The sequence below is a fragment of the Maniola hyperantus genome, chromosome 18 (assembly GCF_902806685.2).
Source record: "Maniola hyperantus chromosome 18, iAphHyp1.2, whole genome shotgun sequence".
NCBI lineage: Eukaryota > Metazoa > Arthropoda > Insecta > Lepidoptera > Nymphalidae > Maniola > Maniola hyperantus.
The window spans coordinates 8,047,422-8,068,979 of NC_048553.1; the positions used below are offsets into that span (position 1 = coordinate 8,047,422).

At 40.2% G+C, this 21,558-nt stretch overlaps 1 protein-coding gene across 1 annotated transcript; it reads left to right on the plus strand.

Moving 5' to 3' along the window:
- Positions 1-5,064: 5,064 nt before the first annotated feature.
- On the plus strand, positions 5,065-17,109 carry LOC117990583 (uncharacterized). The gene is made up of 8 exons (XM_069504565.1): positions 5,065-5,202; positions 7,728-7,751; positions 7,951-8,156; positions 11,216-11,345; positions 11,710-11,874; positions 13,209-13,387; positions 14,174-14,280; positions 14,859-17,109. The coding sequence occupies exons 1-8, from the start codon at positions 5,157-5,159 to the stop codon at positions 14,974-14,976; spliced, it is 975 nt and encodes a 324-aa protein (XP_069360666.1). The 5' UTR covers positions 5,065-5,156; the 3' UTR covers positions 14,977-17,109.
- Positions 17,110-21,558: the final 4,449 nt, after the last annotated feature.

Consider the following 21,558-nt stretch of genomic DNA (forward strand, 5'->3'; position numbering starts at 1 on the left):
ATGTTTAGATGGAAAAGTTCGCCGTTCCATTTGGGTAATAATAAGTAAGTTTTATAAAATCGGTTAAACAGATGGGTTGTAAAAAACTAGCAGATAGATAGACAATTTTAGATAGTTAGTATGGAAGTATATGAATAAAAGGAACTATAACAGTTCAAATCGCTGTGTTCAGCGCGCTGGGTCTGGGAATTTTAGATTTTGCATGCACTCGTAGGTTTCGTAAACGTAGACCCCTGTTCCTCAAGAAAGGATTTTTACAGTACCTACGCGGCAGAAAATATGGTACATCGACCTTTAGAAAGAGATAGTGGTTTCGTAGAATGTTGTCTTTGTTGTTGAGACCGACAAAACGTCACTTGGGTGCTTTACAAAGCTGAAATCGCATTCTCATTCTAAAGGTCGATTAACAATATTTCTTGCCAGCTACTGTAGAAATTGTGCCCTAGCGCAGCTGGGCTGGTCAGCCTACAAAAATACATAGCAGCAACTTACTCATAATAGGCTACTTGACAATTTTTTTAAGTTGGTCTTAAATGGTTAATATTTGTCCTATTATATCAAAAAAATTAACACTATATTTTTTTGCGCCCTAAAAACCGTAAAACTTTAATTTAAAAAAATATTTTTCTTAGACAGGTGAAAACACTGTCGGCCATGTTTGGCCGATAGATTATCTGTGCTCTGACGTCATGCATTTGTAAACAACAGTATAACCCAGGGTTATACTGTTGTTTACAAATGCATGACGTCAGAGCACAGATAATCTATCGGCCAAACATGGGTTATACTGTTGTTTACAAATGCATGACGTCAGAGCACAGATAATCTATCGGCCAAACATGGCCGACAGTGTTTTCACCTGTCTAAGAAAAATATTTTTTTAAATTAAAGTTTTACGGTTTTTAGGGCGCAAAAAAATATAGTGTTAATTTTTTTGATATAATAGGACAAATATTAACCATTTAAGACCAACTTAAAAAAATTGTCAAGTAGCCTATTGATACTGAAGGTCACCAACTACCACATAAACAAAGAGAAAACTTCGTGTCTACGCTACGGCATGATTATGACGTTTCTACTTACGTTACGTTTCTATATAGTAGCTAAGCGGGCAAATACACCGGATTTGAAATTTGTGTCATGACTATCGCATTACGATTCAGGCCTTGTAAAGTATACCGTAGCGATGAATGAGCGGCATTGGGCATTCCCAGTTGTTGAGCCGATTGTTTTGTAATAATGCGTGAAAAGGATCTTCAGAGAAGGATGTATTCTATCTTTGGCTTACACATGTATTAGGTACTTATGACTTATTGTTCCTATAAGTATAGTACCTATTACGAGACAGATCGAATTACCAATCGAGGAGGGAACGCCCCGCACACGCGCACACAGCCCCCGCGCTAACTTGGTGCGGGCGAGCGCGGGTGATTTGTGGGTGTGCGAGGTGTCCTCCCGCCTCTTACCCCGATTGCCATCTCAACCTGTCAAATCGGAGGATTATAATGTAACGATAGTGAAACTATTTTTTTTTACGGAAAAGCTGGTATTAGCCATTGGGGTACCTGATGGAAAAACCTCCGTTTGTCTCTATTAGTATACAAGAAAGTTGCAATTTAGCATGGGACAAAGTGCTATAACAAAACCTTGAAACCCCTACGCGTAAACAGTGGTCAAAGGGGTCGATTTTTTTTGTCACCTATCTCGTGGTGTGGGCCGTGGGGTGTCGTTGGATAGGTCTTAGTAGGTTAACTTGTTGCCCGTTTACAGATGATTTTAACATTTAACACCATATATTATAATCAAGGTATAAGGCATAATAGCCCAGTGGTTAAGACGTCCGCCTCCTAATTGCAAGGTCGGGGGCTCATGCCGGGCACGCACTTCTAACTTTTCGGAGTTATGTGCGTTTTAAACAATTAAATATCACTTGCTTTAATTGTGAATGAAAACATCGCGAGGAAACTTGGCTGCCTGTCAATCCGCACTGGGCCACTCTAAATCATGGAGCTATGAATCAGCAGTGCTGTGCTCTAAATCAAAATTCATTTAAAAACTCTCTGCAAACACAAAATTATTTCCATCACCCAGTCTGCGGCCCAGCTGGGAGCGGGTGCGTCCTGCGGGGCGGACAGCGGGCACGGCGTGATGCCATATATACTCTCCATGCCGTACGGTATCCGCCCTCGATTAGGACGCGTCCACGCGTCTTCCTTCCATTTTCTTGTACAGTCATCATCATCATCATCATCATCAACCTCTCTTACAGGGACTTCCATCCGACACGGTTTTGCGCCGCCTGAATCCATCGACTCTCTGCGCCTCGTCTGATGTCGTCCGTCCACCTAGTAGGGGGTGCGCCTGCAACGCTGCGCCTTCCAGTTCGAAAGAAAGCTCAGAGTCACTCAGAGGACGACGGAGAGAGCTATGGTTGGAGTTACTCTACGTGATTAAAACAGAGATGAGGAGATCCATAGGAGAACTAGAGTAACCGACATAGCTCAACGGGTCGCGAAGCTGCAGTGGCAATGGGCAGGGCACATAGTTCGGAAAACTGATAGAAGTAGGGGTCCCAGGTGCGAATGGCGACCTCTTGTAGGAGTACCCTGCAGGTAATATTGTGCATCGACCTCTAGAAAGAGATAGCGGTTTTGTAGAGCATTGGAGCTGTCGTTGAGACCGCCGCGCGGCCGGTCACGAACAAACAAACAAAACAAACATACAAAACGTCACATAGGTATAAATGACAGAGACAACGCTCTACAAAGCCGAAATCTCATTTTAAAAGTCGATGTATAATATTTCTTGCCGGCTACTGTAAATAGGTATTAAGAGTCTGTACGCTTATAGTACGAGATTTTATGTCTCAACAACGTTGATAGTATTCGAGTATCGAAAACCTTCCGCATTATAGTAAACTGGATCTTAACCATCTTATTTTAAAGCTCAAGTTTGTCTACACATCTTCAGCCAGCGCTCCAAGCGGAAACGTTGCAAAATTAAAATCAGTGGCATTGAATTTTCGACTTCAATAATTCTAGGCTTTTTAGGTTCATTTTACTTTGACGGTATTGTGTTTCGACTCTCGAATTCTAGCAACGTTTGGTGAGACGTAAAATCTTATACTAAGCGTACAGTACCCGTAGTACAAGATTTTACGTCTCACCAAACGAAACCAAATTCGAGAGTCGAAATACTTCCGCGTTACAGTAAAATGGACCTAAACAGCCTTGAATTGAAGTCAAATATTCAATGCCACTGATTTTAATTTCGCAATGTTTCCGCTTGGAGCGCTGGCTATAGAAGTGTAGACAAACTTGAGCTTTAAAACAACGCACTTAAGATCCAGTTTACTGTAACGCGGAAGTATTTCGACTCTCGAATTTGGTTTGGTTTGGTGAGACGTAAAATCTTGTACTACGGGTACTGTTCTACATTGGCCACCCCGCAGGACGCACCCGCTCCCACCTGGGCCGCAGGCTTCGCGGGCTTGGCGCCAACTCGTTGTACTGATAACGCCTGCACGGCGCCACTTGCACTGGTACTACAAACTCAGTGTCTTTTTACTCTTGCCTTTTTTACAGGCGCTTCGAAGCGTTTAAAACTTGTTTTCCAATAAGAAAGAATATTTACTATTTATTTTATTATTTTATTAAATCGGCAAGATTACAGAAACTGACAATTTTGCATTAAAATAATTGCACGTTAGGGCGTTTTAGCACTCATTCGTATGTGATTCGTGATAATACGATTCGAAGTGGCCGTCATACAATCGAATCGTATTTTTATGAATCACTAAAACTAAAATGAATCACGATAACGAATGTTATCATTTTTTTGTTGAAAATAAATAAATGAAAATGAAATGAAATGAACCAAATACGAATGAGTGCGGAAACGCCCTACCCTGATTTCGCGATAGATATTCGTAAATCGTTAGATCAAAAATATCCGGGTCGGTTGGTGACGTAAATAGCCGGCCAAGTGCGAGTCAGACTCGCGTACCGAGGGTTCCGTACTATAGAAGAAGTAAAACGGTAAGAATCGTTTAAATTATCAACGAACCGCAAAACTAACTTTGTTTATAGAAGTTTATTTTTTGCATGGGGACCTACCTATAGTTAAAGACCTGGAGAGTGACACAGGCTCCTTTTTATTCCGGAAAATCAAAGAGTTCCCACAGTATTTTAAAATCATAAATCCATGCGAACGAAGTCGCGGTCATTAGCTAGTTAAATATAATAGGGTATTTTACGTTTTTTTGAAAAGTGTCTTAAAAATTTACAAAAAAAATTATTCGATCGATAAGTGCATTTAAATTTTGCATTTCAAATTTTGCCGCGCAAACGGTTACTGCCATCTTTTTAGGTTAATGAGCTGTCATGACGTCACGCGGATTGGTAAGCAACGGTGTTTTCTTAGTGAAATTAGTTACAATTTCAATCCATGTGATGTCACAGTCGGAATTAACATGGCAGCTATGGTATCATGCGTTTCTGATATTAATTGTAGAAATCATAAATATGAATTATAAAATTTATTATAAAATTTACATTTTTCGACTGCTTATTGCTGCTAATACTATCTCGTCTATACATTTTCAGATTTTTCTGGCTTGGTGTAAAATGTCGTATTAAGTACATTCTCAACCTTGTTGTAAGTAAACATAGAGTCCAAGTTAGACATTTTCACGCCGCTGCGCGAAAAATCCTCTCAGCGCTGCAGTAATTCATTAAAGACGTTAGAACTTAGCAAGTGCAACAATTAAAGCTTTATTTACAACAAAAAGAAACAGTTAGGAATGATTTTATATGACAAAGTTATAACCATTAACAAGCTGTTTTCTACATTCGCTAAGAAGTAGGGAAGTAGGTAGGTAGGTACCCAGACCCCAGTTGTTCTTTAATTATGCACACCACTGTACATGTAACATGCCCCAGCCTTTGCCAGTCCAGCTTTCCGACTCGTTGGACTACCTATGCCGGTATCCTTAGGTTTATCATTTTCTTAAATCTGTAAACAATAATAATGATGTCCGCTCGCTTGGGCCAGTTTTATTTGCCTTTAAATTGCTTCCATTGAGGTGCAATTCAGTCGCGTCCCCTACTCGAGACTGGACGGTTAAGAGCCCCGAGAAAGCAACAAAAATCGTTGAAATGAAAGAACTTATAACTTTGCTGGCCATCGCTTCTTTGGCTTCTGGTATGAATATTTTATTTAAAGTTCCAATACTACTACTACTAACTAACATAAACCTACGGTTATGCCCGTGATGTTTTTGGTCTGCCTATAGAAACGCACAATAGGTAGGTACATAATAGAATTTAAGACCTATTCGATAAAGAATTATATAATATTATGTTATGTTTGCCTATTATGTTATGTTTGATTGTGGATTCAATTTTCCTATTTACTAAACTAACAGTGAACAGTCCTAGTCGGTTGGGTACATTTTCTGAATTCTTTAAATGGAACCATCAGTATCTTACCTTTTCAAATGATAAATAAATTGTCGCTTCAGATTGGATAACGTCGCGGCCAAAATCCACTTTTTCAAATATGTTATCAGGTAACTCTTTGGGAACGGAACCCTAAAATGCACGTAGACAAAGTCGCGTTCATCATGTAACGATAAAATTATTATCAAAAGTCCACAATTGCGCGATGATCGCGTTTTCTCGTTCTATTTGCCGCAAGCACGCGATAGTCGCATCGCTTACTCGCGCGGCGACGCCTAACATTTGACCGTCCTTTCGTTTTTAGGGTTTCATGGTGAAACCAGGAATCCTTATAGTTTCACTGTCCATATTCTGTCTGTATATCGAGCTATAAAGTTGATACATATTATATAAACCTGTTACTGCTGTAGCAGAATGAACTAGAGTGAGGGAACTCTTGGTTTGATTCGGTATGATCGGTTTGTGACGTGAAATTAAAGAAAAATAAGTCTATCTAGCGTCAAATGTACTAACATTTGACGCCTGCCAGTAACATCGAGGCCTCGACGTTTTGTTAGAATTCCGTTTTGTTCCGTTCCGTTTTGTTAGATGTTGTTGGATAAATAGGTAGATACGATTTGTATATTAAAATCTTCATGAGGTTTCTTATAATATAGTTTTGAGAATAATTAACGTTTATAAAATAAATCACTGTCAAAGTTATTAGGATCTAGCTTAAACTACGGAACCATAACTTATACTTGTTCTGATGCGCACGTGATGAGTTTTTTAATTTAAAATTAAACCAAATCGATAAAGCAATTAATATTCAGGTTATTGGACTCAAGATATTTTTATTGCCCTCGCTAAGATAACAGGCGGTAGGTACCTATGCCAACAAAACATATTGTTGTGCCACTTATAATAGGTAGGTACTAGCTGATGCTCGCGACTTAGTAGTTTAGTACGCGTGGATTAAGGTTTTTAAAAATCCCGTGGGAACACTTCGATTTTCCGGGATAAAAAGTAGCCTATGTCACTCTCCAGGTCTTTAACTATACCTACTCATGCAAAATCACGTCAATCGGTTGCTCCGTTGCGACGTGATTGAAGGACAAACCAACAAACCAACAAAACAACAATCCAACAAACAAACACACTTAGAAAGATTTGTATCAGGGCTCAGATCCATAGAAATTCTGGTTATTTGGATACCTACCTAGTCATAGCTTAGATAAGTATAGCTTTAAAATATAATGTAGATACAGATTACAGACAAATCGTATTACTCATTCTTCACGTCTTGTCACTAGACAGCGAACGTGTTTTGTCGCCTAGGTAATCTATTCAATTTAGCGAGCTCTCAGAGTTCACGCTCCAGTAATGCGATTGATGATTTGTTCAATTCGAACATGTGCTCGACTTCGCAATTGCAAGGTAACTGATATAAGTCCCGCAAATTGCTAATGCGCGTGGCCGCCATTTTAGTGGCGCCATTTCGATATAAATGAGACATGGTTCCAGCGGAATAGCAATTTGCGGCACTTATACCTGCTTGAAGTTTCAGCAAGGCCTTCTGCATGCTCTGAGTACAAGTTTTCATGCTAAAAAACCGATCAAGTGAGAGTTGGAAACGCACACGAAGAGTACAATCTTGTGCTCAACCTAAACTAACCACAAACTAACGGTTTCCGGATTTTCCCTTTACGTGTGCTATATTGCCACCTGCTCTAGGTTTTTTTTAGACAGACAGACAGACAGACAAACAAGTGGTCCTATAAGATTTCCTTTTTTCTCCAGAGAAACGGAACCCTAAAAACTGGTCAAGTGCATGTGAGATGCCAGAACACGTATAGCTATTGAAAGTAGGGTCGTGCAGAATTGTGGTAGGGTTCCGACTTCCGTAACCATCCTACTTGCTAAAAACTTTGGTGGACATTTTCTAAAACATTGTTTTTTTTTTAGAAATTATCATAAAACCTCAATATTAACATAACAATTACCTACTTAACTAAAATAAATAAGTAAATAAAAATTTTTAGACTCACATTTCATGTTCTAGCTAATTTTTTTTTTCATATTATTTATAAATCTGTTCTGTGTAGCTGATGTAAAAAACCCTTCAAAAAACCTATATCCAGCTGCAGTGGACGACTATCAGTTGAGATGACGGCTCTGACCGCATCTATTCGGAGTCTTTCCTTACTTTTTATGTAAATGATGATTTCGCTTAAAACAATACTAAATAAGTAAAGTACCTACCTAATACCTAATTTTGCTTTGTTTCAGGATTTCAATATAATGGTCTCAGAGGTGAGTTAAACAATTTTATTTTTAAGTAAATAAATAAGTAAAAATATTTTTTATTCAATTAAACTTGTACAAGTACTTTCCGAATATCTTTTCTTAGTGCTTACACGCAAAATCTCAAGATCTCAAGACAATCGGTTTGAGCTTTGGTCATGACTCCATGACACTCGCCAATTTCTCAGTTGAAAATATTTACTTTCAGTTAAGTTCGGGTGGTCAGACGCGCTAGCAGATAAAGAGTACTTCTACAAGATTCCCCGCACGCTGGCGCAAGCGGAGAACGAAGGTTGGCGTAGAACTGAACGCCCTCCCGGGCCTCTGGAAGAACTACGACTGTACTGCTCGCCAGGGAAATATGTTTGCCCGTTGTATGATCCATCTGGATTCGTGGCTGGAATGCAATTTGCGGTAAATATTTTATAATTTCTGGTAAAAAGCTCTGGAAAACAGTGGAGAAGATGTGCCTGCGCATACTTACATACCTATTACCTACTATTCACTCTACGACGCGGTAAACGAAAGATTGACAGAAATTGATTAATCGTACTGTAGAATTGACAAATAACACCCCTGCAGATGTTCCTTACTTCACATCACCGATTAGATCGATAAATCACTGTAACTCAGCTGCAATTAAATGTTTATTGTGGAAGACACAAATTTAAGTAGCTTGGATGAGTCGGAGGATTGACAGACGTTGGTTATCCAAGATGCTGAAATGGCGAACCCCTCGTTGAGATATGCTGTTTGCGACTCTTGATGTCTTTTGTCCCCCTAGTAGTGCCACTACCTACCACATTTTTTTATTCAATTTTTATTTATTGCTAATATATAATTATGCTATATTCTATAGCAACAGGAAAATAATACGAAATTGAAAATATTAGGGGTTAAAGTATGAAACACGTTTTTTTTTTAATTTAACATATTTACTTAATCAAAATAATTACCATTATTATCTATAGGTACATCGCGTTTTCTGCATGAGGCACCCATTTTTCATATTTTTTTATTTTATTGATTTGACGCAAATGAGTCAATATTGTTGGTAAGGTAACGTTAAACCATGCCGCTAATTCCTGGGTAGTTTGGCTCGGATCGGCTTCCACCATCTCTTTCAAATCATTGTTATTCACCTGTGTGGCGGTCTTCCACGTGGTTCGTTCTTCAAATCGAAGTTTTCATCACGAAAGCGTTTAAACCAAAATCGCACAGTGCGTTCATTAGCAGTCCCCTCTCCAAACGCAACATTAATATTGCGAGCTGTTTCTGCCGCGTTAGTTCCGCGTCGGAACTTGTATTCAAAAATCACACGAATTTTCGAAGTATCCATCTTTATTGTCTAAGCTGAATAAAAAAAACAACTGAAAGTTGATAATCGAATGTTGCACATTTTATAAAAGAAGAACTACATAGGTACCGTATGAAAAAAGTTTCACTCAAAAATCTCAAACCATGAAGGTTCTATGTCAATTCGAAGTACCTATTACCATAAAACGGCAATTTCATACTTTAACCCCTATTACCATCGAAAATCAGATGTAGATGTACTATCAGTTACCAGACTAAAAATGAAAAAAAACGAGCTCGTATTACTGCATTTATTCACTGCAAAGATGCTGCAAAGTTGTAAAAGCAAACTTTTTTTGAAGTATTAGCCATATTAATATCATGACTAATATTCACCTTTCCCCACCCACTAAGCGTAAAGCTTGCACAGTATGCGGCAGAAAGTAATGTGCATCGGCCTTTAGAATGAGAATTCGGCTTTGTAGAGCGTTGTCTTTGTCACTCATACCTATGTGACGTTTTGTCGGTCTCAACGACAGAGACAATGCTCTACACAACCGCTACCTCTTTCTAAAGGTTCTGCCGCGTACTGTACTAGGAGTAGGTAACTACAACAATAGTGCAACTGGTGGGGTTTGAACGTCCGATCTTTCGGAATTGAGTCCACTCCTTAACCGTTGAGCTATTGAGGCTCAACGGTTAAACTAACCTTCTATGAAGGGAGCTGAGACCGCGATGTAATTTGAAAGTACCTAATATCCCCAGATTATCGCAAACTTAAAACATTTATTGTCACGAATGAACAAATTGATGCTTTCGTCACTAGTCGGAAATCACAATGCAATCGTTTATCTAATTTATCCGAATGACATGGTCGGAAATTACTTCGTTCATACGCGAGCTATAGGTACATTTGTGTATTCTGGAAAGATCTGGAGGATTTTTTATTTACTCTAAGTACTTCCACATATAAGCTCTTGTCTGTCATCTCACCTGGTGGTGAATAACGATGCAGTATACTATATCGTCCATCACCCCTCTATTAAAAGAGGTAGGGCAGTTTTGGCTATCTACAGCATTCTATTGAATCAAATCCATCATCGATTTCTCAATGCCTGAAGACGAAAGTCATTACCAGTACGCCCCTACCGACCTCACGTATGGTCACAAAATAGTGGTATGGTGCTGAAACGCAGATTTTATAAATTTATACTTCCTTCGCGTAGCGACGATGACGTATGGCGCTGAGACGTGGGACACTGACAGCTGGCCTTGTCCACAAGTATAAGTCGCTCAGCGTGCTACGGAACGGGCTATGTTGGGTATATATCTGAGGGACAAAATCCGTAACGAGGAAATCCGTCGGAGAACCAAAGTGACTGACATAGCTCAACGAATTAGCCAGCTGAAGTGGCAGTGGGCAGGCCACGTCTGCCGCAGAACCGATGGCCCCTGGGGCAGACGTGTTCTGGAGTGGAGACCGCGTATCGGCAAGCGTAGTGTGGGACGACCTCCAACCCGCTGGACTGACGACCTTGAAGGTAGCGGGGAGTGGGTGGATGAGGAAGGCAGAAGATCGTGATGTGGTTGCGCGCTCTTGGGAAGGCCTATGTCCAGCAGTGGACGTAAACAGGCTGACTGATTGATGGATTGAAATATACTTACATAATATTTCGCTAAATACTTATGTACTTATCACATACTCAAACATCTCATCAAACGAGTCGCGTGTGGATTGTGGACGTCCCTACAAGAGACCTGTGTCCAGCGTTGGACGCCATTTTTTTAATTCAGATACAAGTTAGCACCTGACGGCAATCCCACCTGTTGGTAAGTGCTGATGCAGTCTATGATGGAAGCGGGAGAAATTATAAAATTATAAAGACCACAGTGTTTACCGTTGTGAGGGAAGTCGTCGAATATAATATTACTAGCTGATGCCCGCGACATCGTCAGCGTGGGTTTACGTTTTTGATTTTCCGGGATAAAAAGTAGCCTATGTGTTAATCCAGGGTATCTATCTTCATTCCAAATTTCAGTCAAATCCGTCCAGTAGTATATTAGTCGGGATATACCTACTATACACCTGTGTATTAGGGGACAAGTAAGAACAACAAATACCAAGTGGGCAATTACTTTTACATAATATTGAAAGTTTAAAGTTATTTGTTTTACAGTTCCCAACAGATGACTTTATCACTCCAACGTTTAAGCCTGAGAAGTGGTTCACGAAGTGGAGCGTGCCAGCTTCTGATGGCGAGCCGGCGAAGGAATACTGGGCTATCACGCAATACTTAGTTTCTGAAGGTAAATTTTTATAATTTTTATGATAGTGTTATTACTTACACTTCAAGGATAAAATAACCCTGAAGGTAAGTTGTCCATATACATTAAACGGCTAGGTTTTCCGAACAGAAATCGTGTTCCACAAATCTGTCCAACATTTGCTTCATCACTAACGAAGCAGATTTAGAAGCATGCATTCTTATGCAATCTAATACAATTACGGACGACATCAAACGAGTCGCAGGGAGCCGCTGGATTCAGGCGGCGCAAGACCAAGGCGTGTGTAAGTCCCTACAAGAGACCTATGTCCAGCAGTGGACGTTTATCGTTTCACGATAACGATTATGATGACACATATCTACATCTTCCTGTTTTCAATTTACAGAATCTTTGGCAGCGGGCGCGGGTCCACAAGTGGAAAACGGTGCGACACTGCAAGATGGCGGCGTGTGGGTCAACGACCCCGACGGGCAGCTCATGCGCATCCCAAGCACCGAAGCTGAACTTAACACCACGCTGTACAAGAAGCAGAACTGTGTACCTAATATGGGTAAGATTATGATGAATCTAAATCTATAAAAGGAAAAGGTGACTGACTGAACTATCAACGCACAGCTCAATCTAATTCTACTGGACGGATCGGACTGAAATCTGGCATGCAGATAGCTATTATGACGTAAGCATCCGGTAAGAAAGGATTTTAGAAAATTCAACCCCTAAGGGGGTGAAATAGACGTTTGAATTTGTGTAGTCCACGCGGACGAAGTCGCGGGAATAAGCTTGTCACCATTTCATTATTGATGACTAGCTGATGCCCGCGACTTCGTCCGCGTGGATTTAGGTTTTGAAAATCCCGTGGGAACTCTTTGATTTTCCGGGATAAAAAGTATAGCCTATGTCCTTCCCCGGGATGCAAGCTATCGCTGTACCAAATTTCGTCAAAATCGGTTGAACGGATAGGCCGTGAAAGGCTAGCAGACAGACAGACAGACAGACACACTTTCGCATTTATAATATTAAGTATGGATTATTATTAGTATTCACTTCATCATAATCTCTACCTTATATCACCGTACCACTATTGAGAACAGGACCCCTCTCAGAATGTGAAGGGTTTAGGCCACAGTCCACCACTTTGACGTAGCGCGGATTTTGACGGATGCATACTTCATACACCTTTGACAGTTTATGGAGAAGGCTCAGGCAGTGGCGTGCACAGTGTTTGAAGCCAGGGTAGGCATTAGTTAGGTAGGAACCTGTTTACTGGCAGGTCATAATGAAAAATATGCATTGAGCTATTACAACTGGGGTAAGCAGTGCATATATGCCTCTATGACCTGCACGCCACTGGGCTCAGGTATACCGTATATCACGACGTTCTGTCTTCTTCGGGGGGTCGGGATTTCGATCCCCAGCATGCACCTCTAACTTGTCAGGGTTAAGAGTATGTGCGTTTTAAGCAATTGAATATCAAGTGTTTTAACAGTGAAGGAAAACATCGTGGGGAAACCTGCATGCCTGACAGCTCCCTATAATGTTCTCCAAGGTGTGTGAAGTCTGCTGGTCAGCAAATTTGCCTATTTGGTGTAAACCATTTCCAATTCTGAGAGGAGGCCCGTGCAAAGTAGTTGTTGTGCGATGGGTTGAATTGATGATGATGATGATAAACTACTACTTCCTATATAGATACCTATAGTTTGCGACTTGTCGAGATGGCAATCGGGGTATGCGGCGGTGGGATGCCCCGCACACCCGTACGTCACCCGCGCTCGCCTGCACCGGGTTACCGCGGCAGCTGTGCGCCTGTGCGGGGCGTCCCCAACCCGATTGCCATCTCAACCTATCGCGTACTATAGGTACTATGTACATCCTTTTGTTTTCCAGGAACTCACTACCATTACAACATGTCGCGGGAAACCCTCTGCGAAAACTTATTTCCCTGGTTCGCAGTTACAACCAAGGGCTATCTCGTCGGTGTTGGCCTGCAGATCTTCGGCAAACTTACTAAGCCCCCCAAAGACAGGAACTGGTTTGAGAGCTATAAGGGTAGAATGATAGCAGAGGTAAATATTTCTCCTAATGTGCCTTTTAAAGGTATATTTTTTCTGTCTGTTTGCGCATCATGCTGACACTACTATACTGTGTCAGTCTGTGTGTCTGGCAGAGCTTTTCATAGCCCAACAGTTTAACCGATTTTGATGAAATTCAGTATAGAGTTAGCTTACATCCCGGGGACGGTCATAGGTTACTTTTTGTCTTCTCATCTAATAAATAAATAAAATAAATAAATAAAACCTTTATTTATTGAGGGTACAGTTTGCTATTTTAAATTGATAAGTATATCGAGTTGCACCAATCGGTAGCGGTATCAGTAGAAATGTTGCCGTCTTCTTATTTGCGTCTGCTACTCCTACAACTTACGCGTAGCCGACAAGAAATATTGTACATCGACCTTTAGAATGAGATTTCGGCTTTGTAGAGCGTTGTCTCTTTCACTCATACCTGCGTGACGTTTTGTCGATCTCAACACGACAGAGACAACGCTGCGCTGTACGAAACCGTTTTCTTCTTCTAAAGGTCAGGTACAATATTTTCTGCCGCTTACCTTTAAACTTATGGATTCACTAGATGTTACCCGCGACTTCGTCCGCGTGGATTTAGGTTTTTAAAAATGCTGTGGGAACTCTTCAATTTTCCGGGATAAAAAGTAGCCTATCCTCCTTCCTATCTCTGTATCAAATTTCGTCAAAATCGGCTGAACGGTTGAGCCGTGAAAAGCTAGCAGACAGACAGACAGACAGACACACTTTCGCATTTATAATATTAGTATGGATTAATATTTGTTTCAGTCGACTGTTCCCCTTGGACCGGAGTGTCTCTATCAAAACGCAGACACCTATCCGGTTTTCAGTCTCCACATATACTATATCGACGATCCTTGGAACATAAAATGCCGGTAAACTTATTTATTTAACTCATACGTCAGGACGATTCTACTATATCTATGACTGAACGTGTAGTACGCGACAGGTTGAAATGGCACACCGCACAGCCCCCGCGCTAGCCCGGTGCGGTCGAGCGCGGGTGACGTGCTGGTGTGTGGGGCAGTAACGCAGCAGAAAATATTGTAGGTACATCGACCTTTAGAATGAGATTTCGGTTTTGTAGAGCATTGTCTCTGTCACTCATACCTGTGTGACTTTTTGTCGGTCTCAACGACAAAGACTCTTTACGAAACCGCTAAGTATCTTTTTCTAAAGGTCGATGTACAATATGCTCTGCCGCGTATTGTATTACGTCAATTTGTCTGTTAAATTCAACAATAATAATTGACAATCGAAAATTGTTGGAAATTTGTTTCACATAGGTGGGTTAAATATTTAAAAAATTTACTCGAGGTTTACTCGTAACTTTTGAGGGAGCAAGATTATTTATTTACCTAACACTGTTTAGCAGTTAACTCAGAGTTAATTAAACTCTGTCAGAGTTAAAAAACTCAGGAACAAAATGTTCTTTATAAACCTCTACTTTCAGACCCGGGGACTCGGTCAAACCTGCCGATGTGATAAGCCGACTTATGATCAACATGGACAGATATTCTACATCGTTAGTCGACAATCTTAAGAAGATTTTTACCGTTAATAAGACATAGAAAACATTTATTGTAAACTTACTATATTTTCTACTTACATACATTTGTACCTAAATGATTATTAAGGAGCTTGCGAACAAAATGGTGTACTAAGCTAAGTAAGTAATTGCACAAAATAAAATTTTACAGGAGGAGCAAAAACTGAAAAACTAAGTATTGAAACTTTACCTAATTGACTGATTGACATATATATCAACGCACAGCCTAAACCGCTGGTCCTAAAGTTAGAGAGGCTATTCTTTGTAAAGAGTAGGTATCCGCTAAGAAAGGATTTTTCGAAATTGCACCCCTAAGTGGGTTAAATGGGGGATGGAAGTTTGTATGAAATTCCGTCATTTTTCAAGTTGTTTGCATGAAAATTGGTGTTTGGCTTTTCGGTCACAAATGAAGAAATACGTGTTTCAGGATTTTTGGAAAATTTGCCCATAAGGGTGGTAAAATAGGGGATGAAAGTTTGTATGGGACAGTTTTAATTATTGATATTATTAACTTGAAATTTGGAAATGTTAGGTAGTTGGTTAGGTGTCAGCTAAGGAACGTCTATGAGAAAATCCCCCCCTAAATGGATGAAATGGGGGTTGGAAGGTTATATGTGTTATTCTATGCTGCTGCAGGGTGCGCATCCTGATGTTATAATGTTTGTTTCTGAAAAAAAAGCCATTTGTTTCCTGTAGGCCACGCGGGCGAAGCCACGGGCAGAAGCTAGTTGCTATATACAGTTTTTACTCATTTTTCTTGGAAATGAATTCAGATTTGTATTCAGTGGGGCAAAAAAACCGGATTAAATGAAAAAAAACCGGCCAACTGCGAGTCAGGCTCGCACACAGAGGGTTTCGTACTACAGTCGTATTTTTTCGTAATTTTTCACGATAATTCAAAAACTATGATGCATAAAAATAAATAAAAATCTGTTTTATAATGCACAGGTAAAGCCCTTTCATATGATACCCCACTTGATACACATCTTACTTTAATTAATATTGAAAATACCTAATTATTAGTTCATGACCACAATTTAATTTTTTTTGTGTAATCTAACCCTAAATTCACGGTTTTCAGTGTTTTCCCCTAAAGCCAGCTATAAGACCCACCTACTTGCCAAATTTCATGATTCTAGGTCAACGGAAAGTACCCTGTAGGTTTTTTGACAGACAGACAGACAGACAGACAACAAAGTGATCCTACAAGGGTTCCTTTTTTCCTTTTGAGGTACGGAACCCTAAAAATGATTAGAAGTGTGCCTAATTACTTACTCGTAGGTACAGCGTTTTGTTCGGCGACTCTTCAATTAAAATACCCTAATTACTACTTATACAGATTTCTGTTATATATATTTAAGGTGTATAAAAGGCACATAATATGTATTGTATTAGCTATGTGGCTGTGTGTTTAATCTAAATATCTAGTCTATATATATAAAATTCAAAGTCCTAACTGACTGACTGACTGACATAGATATCAACGCACAGCCTAAACCGCTGGTCCTAATGACATGAAATTTGGAGGATCTATTCTTTGTGAAGAGTAGGTATCCACTAAGAAAGGATTTTTCGAAATTCCACCCCTAAGTGGGTTAAATGGGGGATGGAAGTTTGTATGAAAGTCGGTCATTTTTCAAGTTATTTGCATGAAAATTGGTATTTGAATTTTCGGTCTCAAATGAAGAAATACGACGATGAAATTATAATTGACTTGAAATTTGGAAAGTAGGTTTTTTCTTGAGGTTAGGTGTCAGCTAAGAAACGACTATGAGAAAATCCCCCCCCCTAAAGGAGTGAAATGGGGGTTGGAAGGTTATATGTATTATTCGGTGCTGTTCAGAGTGCGTGTCCTGATGTTATAATGTTTGTTTCTGAAAAAAAAGCCATTTGTTTCCTGTAGGCCACGCGGGCGAAGCCGCGGGCAGAAGCTAGTGTTTTATAAATGACGCTACGGTACAGTGATGATAATTACTTATGTTTAAAATATTAATCAGATGGTAATTTTCACAAATTAATTTTATTAATAGGTAGGTACCTACCTACATCATGCCCATTGAATTTTCGAGAAAATAAATGATCTTTACATTTGATAAGCTGTGTCAATTTTATTTTAACATTCCCTATGATTCTTTCATTTAAATAAGTACCAGCTTTTGTACATAATGATGTAACTGATAATTTTGTAAAACCGGCCAAGTGCGAGTCAAACTCACCCACGGAGGGTTCCGTACCTTGGAAAGAAACGTAAATATTTATTAAGTAAAATTATTCGACTGTTCGATTGTGTGCGACCCGCGCTCGCCTGTACCGGGTTAAGGTTCGTACGCACCTGAGCGGCGCGGCGCGGCGCTTCAGTGAGCTTCACGTCGCGGCACAGAGCTTCAAAATATCATTTCTATCATTTTGTATGGCGCATATCGCACTAGAGCGGCGCGGCGCGGCGCTTCACCGCGCGTTGCCGCGCGGCACGGCTGGAGAGAATATTTTGAAGCGCACCGAAGCGACGCGCAGTGCAGTGACGCTAGTGCGACATACCCAGCGGCGCGGCGCGGCGCTTCAGTATGCGTACGTCGCTCGAATAAGATACACGCGCATCTTGTTAGGTATTAAAGGTTCGTACGCACCTGAGCGGCGCGGCGCGGCGCTTCAGTCCGACTGCAGAACGCTTCACCTCAGGCCGCTCGACGGTGCCTACCGCACTACAACTTCAGTACGCGGCAGCTCGCGTCACTTGCGCGTCACTTTTACACCCGTTCGCGTACGAGCAACAACGTCGCAAGATGAGCGACAGTGAAGAGGATTTGATTATTATTTCTTTGTTGTGCAGAAGAAGAACGAATTATCGAAGAGAAAAAACCGGCCAAGTGCGAGTCAGGCTCGCGCAATGAGGGTTCCGTACTACAGTCGTATGATTTCGATAATTCAAAAACTATGATGCATAAAAATAAATAAAAATCTGTTTTAGAATGTACAGGTGAAGACCTTTCATATGATACCCCACTTGGTATAGTCACTCACTTCGAAAGTTGAAAATACTAATTATTAGTTCATGACCACAATTTAATTTTTTTGTGTGATCTAACCCTAAATTCACGGTTTTCAGATTTTTCCCCAAATGTCAGCTATAAGATCTACCTACCTGCCAAATTTCATGATTCTAGGTCAACGGGAAGTACCCTGTAGGTTTCTTGACAGACAGACGGACAGACAGACAGACAGACAGACAGACAGACAGACAGACAGACAGACAGACAACAAAGTGATCCTATAAGAGTTCCGTTTTTCCTTTTGAGGTACGGAACCCTAAAAAAGAAGAAGAAATGGATTGCTGACATACCAAAGTCACGCTATCAAGAAGGATATCACATTTTGTTTCCTCGCCTTCTTAATGACTCTGTACCATTTCACATTTACTTCAGAATGTCGAAGACAAAATTCTATATGCTATTGCCTAATAGTTTTTGTGGAAATTACATTAGAAACAATAGGTATACCACACAGGTCGGTAATATAATCCTACAAGAAACCTATGTCCAGCAGTGGACATATCTATCGGTTGATGATGATGAAGATGATGATAGTTTTTATGGAAATTATAAAAAAATATTTATGCATATCCATACTTATATTATTATCAACGCAAAAGTGTATTTGTCTGTCTATCTACTAGCTTTTCACGGCTCAACAGCTTAACCGAATTTGATGAAATTTGGTACAAAGTTGAATTACATCCCGGGGAAGGACAGGCTACTTTTTATCCTGGAAAATGAAAGAATTTCCACAGGATTGTTAAAGGCCCATTTATATGAAGTTTGGACCAGAGGTAGCTTGCATTCCGGGAATTGACAGAGGTAGGCAACTTTTTATCCCGGAAAATCAAAGAGTTCACACGGGATTAAAAATCTAAAAAAAAATGCAACTAGATGATGCCTGCGACTTCGTCCGCGTGGATTTAGATTTTTCTATAGGTGAGCACATTTCCGGGAATTACCTACTAGTACCTATATACCTGAGATAGATTATACCCTGTAGGATAAAAGTAGCCTATGTGTACCTACACATAGGCTAGTTTTATCCCGAAAATCAAAAAGTTTCCACGGGATTTTTAAAAAACCTACATCTACGCGAACGAAGTTGCGGGCATCAGCTAGTCCCTTAGGTTCTGTGGAAATTACATTAGAAAAAGCATTTTCGCAAAATGTCTTTGTTTTATGTGCAATAGAATATATAAAATAGGCAGGTAAACACAGGTACATATTATATCTAAATACCTATATAAAAGAAAAAGGTGACTGACTGACTGATCTATCAACGCACAGCTCAAACTACTTGACGGATCGGGCTGAAATTTGGCATGCTGGCTAGCTAACTAGCTAATATGACGTAGACATCCGCTAAAAAGGGATTTATGAAAATTCAACCCCTAAGGGGGTAAAATAGGGGTTCGAGATTTGTGTAGTCCACGCGGACGACGTCGCGGGCATAAGCTAGTATAATATAAATACAAGTACAACAATAGGTAGGCATATTTCCGAAACTATTAATTCTACCTAGATGAAGTAGGTAGGTATAATATGTACATAATATATTATAGTTATTTAATCAGGATTATTTTTACCATTGATGTTTTCTCATAACGCTCGGAGAGACATTTATACATTTAGACACTGGGAAGGGGGGAAGCCGACATCCTAGGGGTTGGGACCTTTGAGGATATACTTCTAAGAGCATGAGGAACACGTCATGTGTCAAAAATTAAACCTACGTTATTTATTTTGAGGTCTATCTTGCCGATTCTTGCCTGTACTTTAAATACCTAACAAGATGCGCGTGTATCTTATTCGAGCGACGTACGCATACTGAAGCGCCGCGCCGCGCCGCTGGGTATGTCGCACTAGCGTCACTGCACTGCGCGTCGCTTCAGTGCGCTTCAAAATATTCTCTCCAGCCGTGCCGCGCGGCAACGCGCGGTGAAGCGCCGCGCCGCGCCGCTCTAGTGCGATATGCGCCATACAAAATGATAGAAATGATATTTTGAAGCTCTGTGCCGCGACGTGAAGCTCACTGAAGCGCCGCGCCGCGCCGCTCAGGTGCGTACGAACCTTTAAAGTACAGGCAAGAATCGGCAAGATAGACCTCAAAATAAATAACGTAGGTTTAATTTTTGACACATGACGTGTTCCTCATGCTCTTAGAAGTATATCCTCAAAGGTCCCAACCCCTAGGATGTCGGCTTCCCCCCTTCCCAGTGTCTAAATGTATAAATGTCTCTCCGAGCGTTATGAGAAAACATCAATGGTAAAAATAATCCTGATTAAATAACTATAATATATTATGTACATATTATACCTACCTACTTCATCTAGGTAGAATTAATAGTTTCGGAAATATGCCTACCTATTGTTGTACTTGTGTTTATATTATACTAGCTTATGCCCGCGACGTCGTCCGCGTGGACTACACAAATCTCGAACCCCTATTTTACCCCCTTAGGGGTATAAATCATAAATCCCTTTTTAGCGGATGTCTACGTCATATTAGCTAGTTAGCTAGCCAGCATGCCAAATTTCAGCCCGATCCGTCAAGTAGTTTGAGCTGTGCGTTGATAGATCAGTCAGTCAGTCACCTTTTTCTTTTATATAGGTATTTAGTTTTTTAAAAATCCCGTGGAAACTTTTTGATTTTCGGGATAAAACTAGCCTATGTGTAGGTACACATAGGCTACTTTTATCCTACAGGGTATAATCTACCTCAGGTATGTAGGTACTAGTAGGTAATTCCCGGAAATGTGCTCACCTATAGAAAAATCTAAATCCACGCGGACGAAGTCGCAGGCATCATCTAGTTGCATTTTTTTTTAGATTTTTAATCCCGTGTGAACTCTTTGATTTTCCGGGATAAAAAGTCGCCTACCTCTGTCAATTCCCGGAATGCAAGCTACCTCTGGTCCAAACTTCATATAAATGGGCCTTTAACAATCCTGTGGAAATTGTTTCATTTTCCAGGATAAAAAGTAGCCTGTCCTTCCCCGGGATGTAATTCAACTTTGTACCAAATTTCATCAAATTCGGTTAAGCTGTTGAGCCGTGAAAAGCTAGTAGATAGACAGACAAATACACTTTTGCGTTGATAATAATATAAGTATGGATATGCATAAATATTTTTTTATAATTTCCATAAAAACTATCATCATCATCATCATCATCAATCGATAGATATGTCCACTGCTGGACATAGGTTTCTTGTAGGATTATATTACCGACCTGTGTGGTATACCTATTGTTTCTAATGTAATTTCCACAAAAACTATTAGGCAATAGCATAAAGAATTTTGTCTTCGACATTCTGAAGTAAATGTGAAATGGTACAGAGTCATTAAGAAGGCGAGGAAACAAAATGTGATATCCTTCTTGATAGCGTGACTTTGGTATGTCAGCAATCCATTTCTTCTTCTTTTTTAGGGTTCCGTACCTCAAAAGGAAAAACGGAACTCTTATAGGATCACTTTGTTGTCTGTCTGTCTGTCTGTCTGTCTGTCTGTCTGTCTGTCTGTCTGTCTGTCTGTCTGTCTGTCTGTCCGTCTGTCTGTCAAGAAACCTAC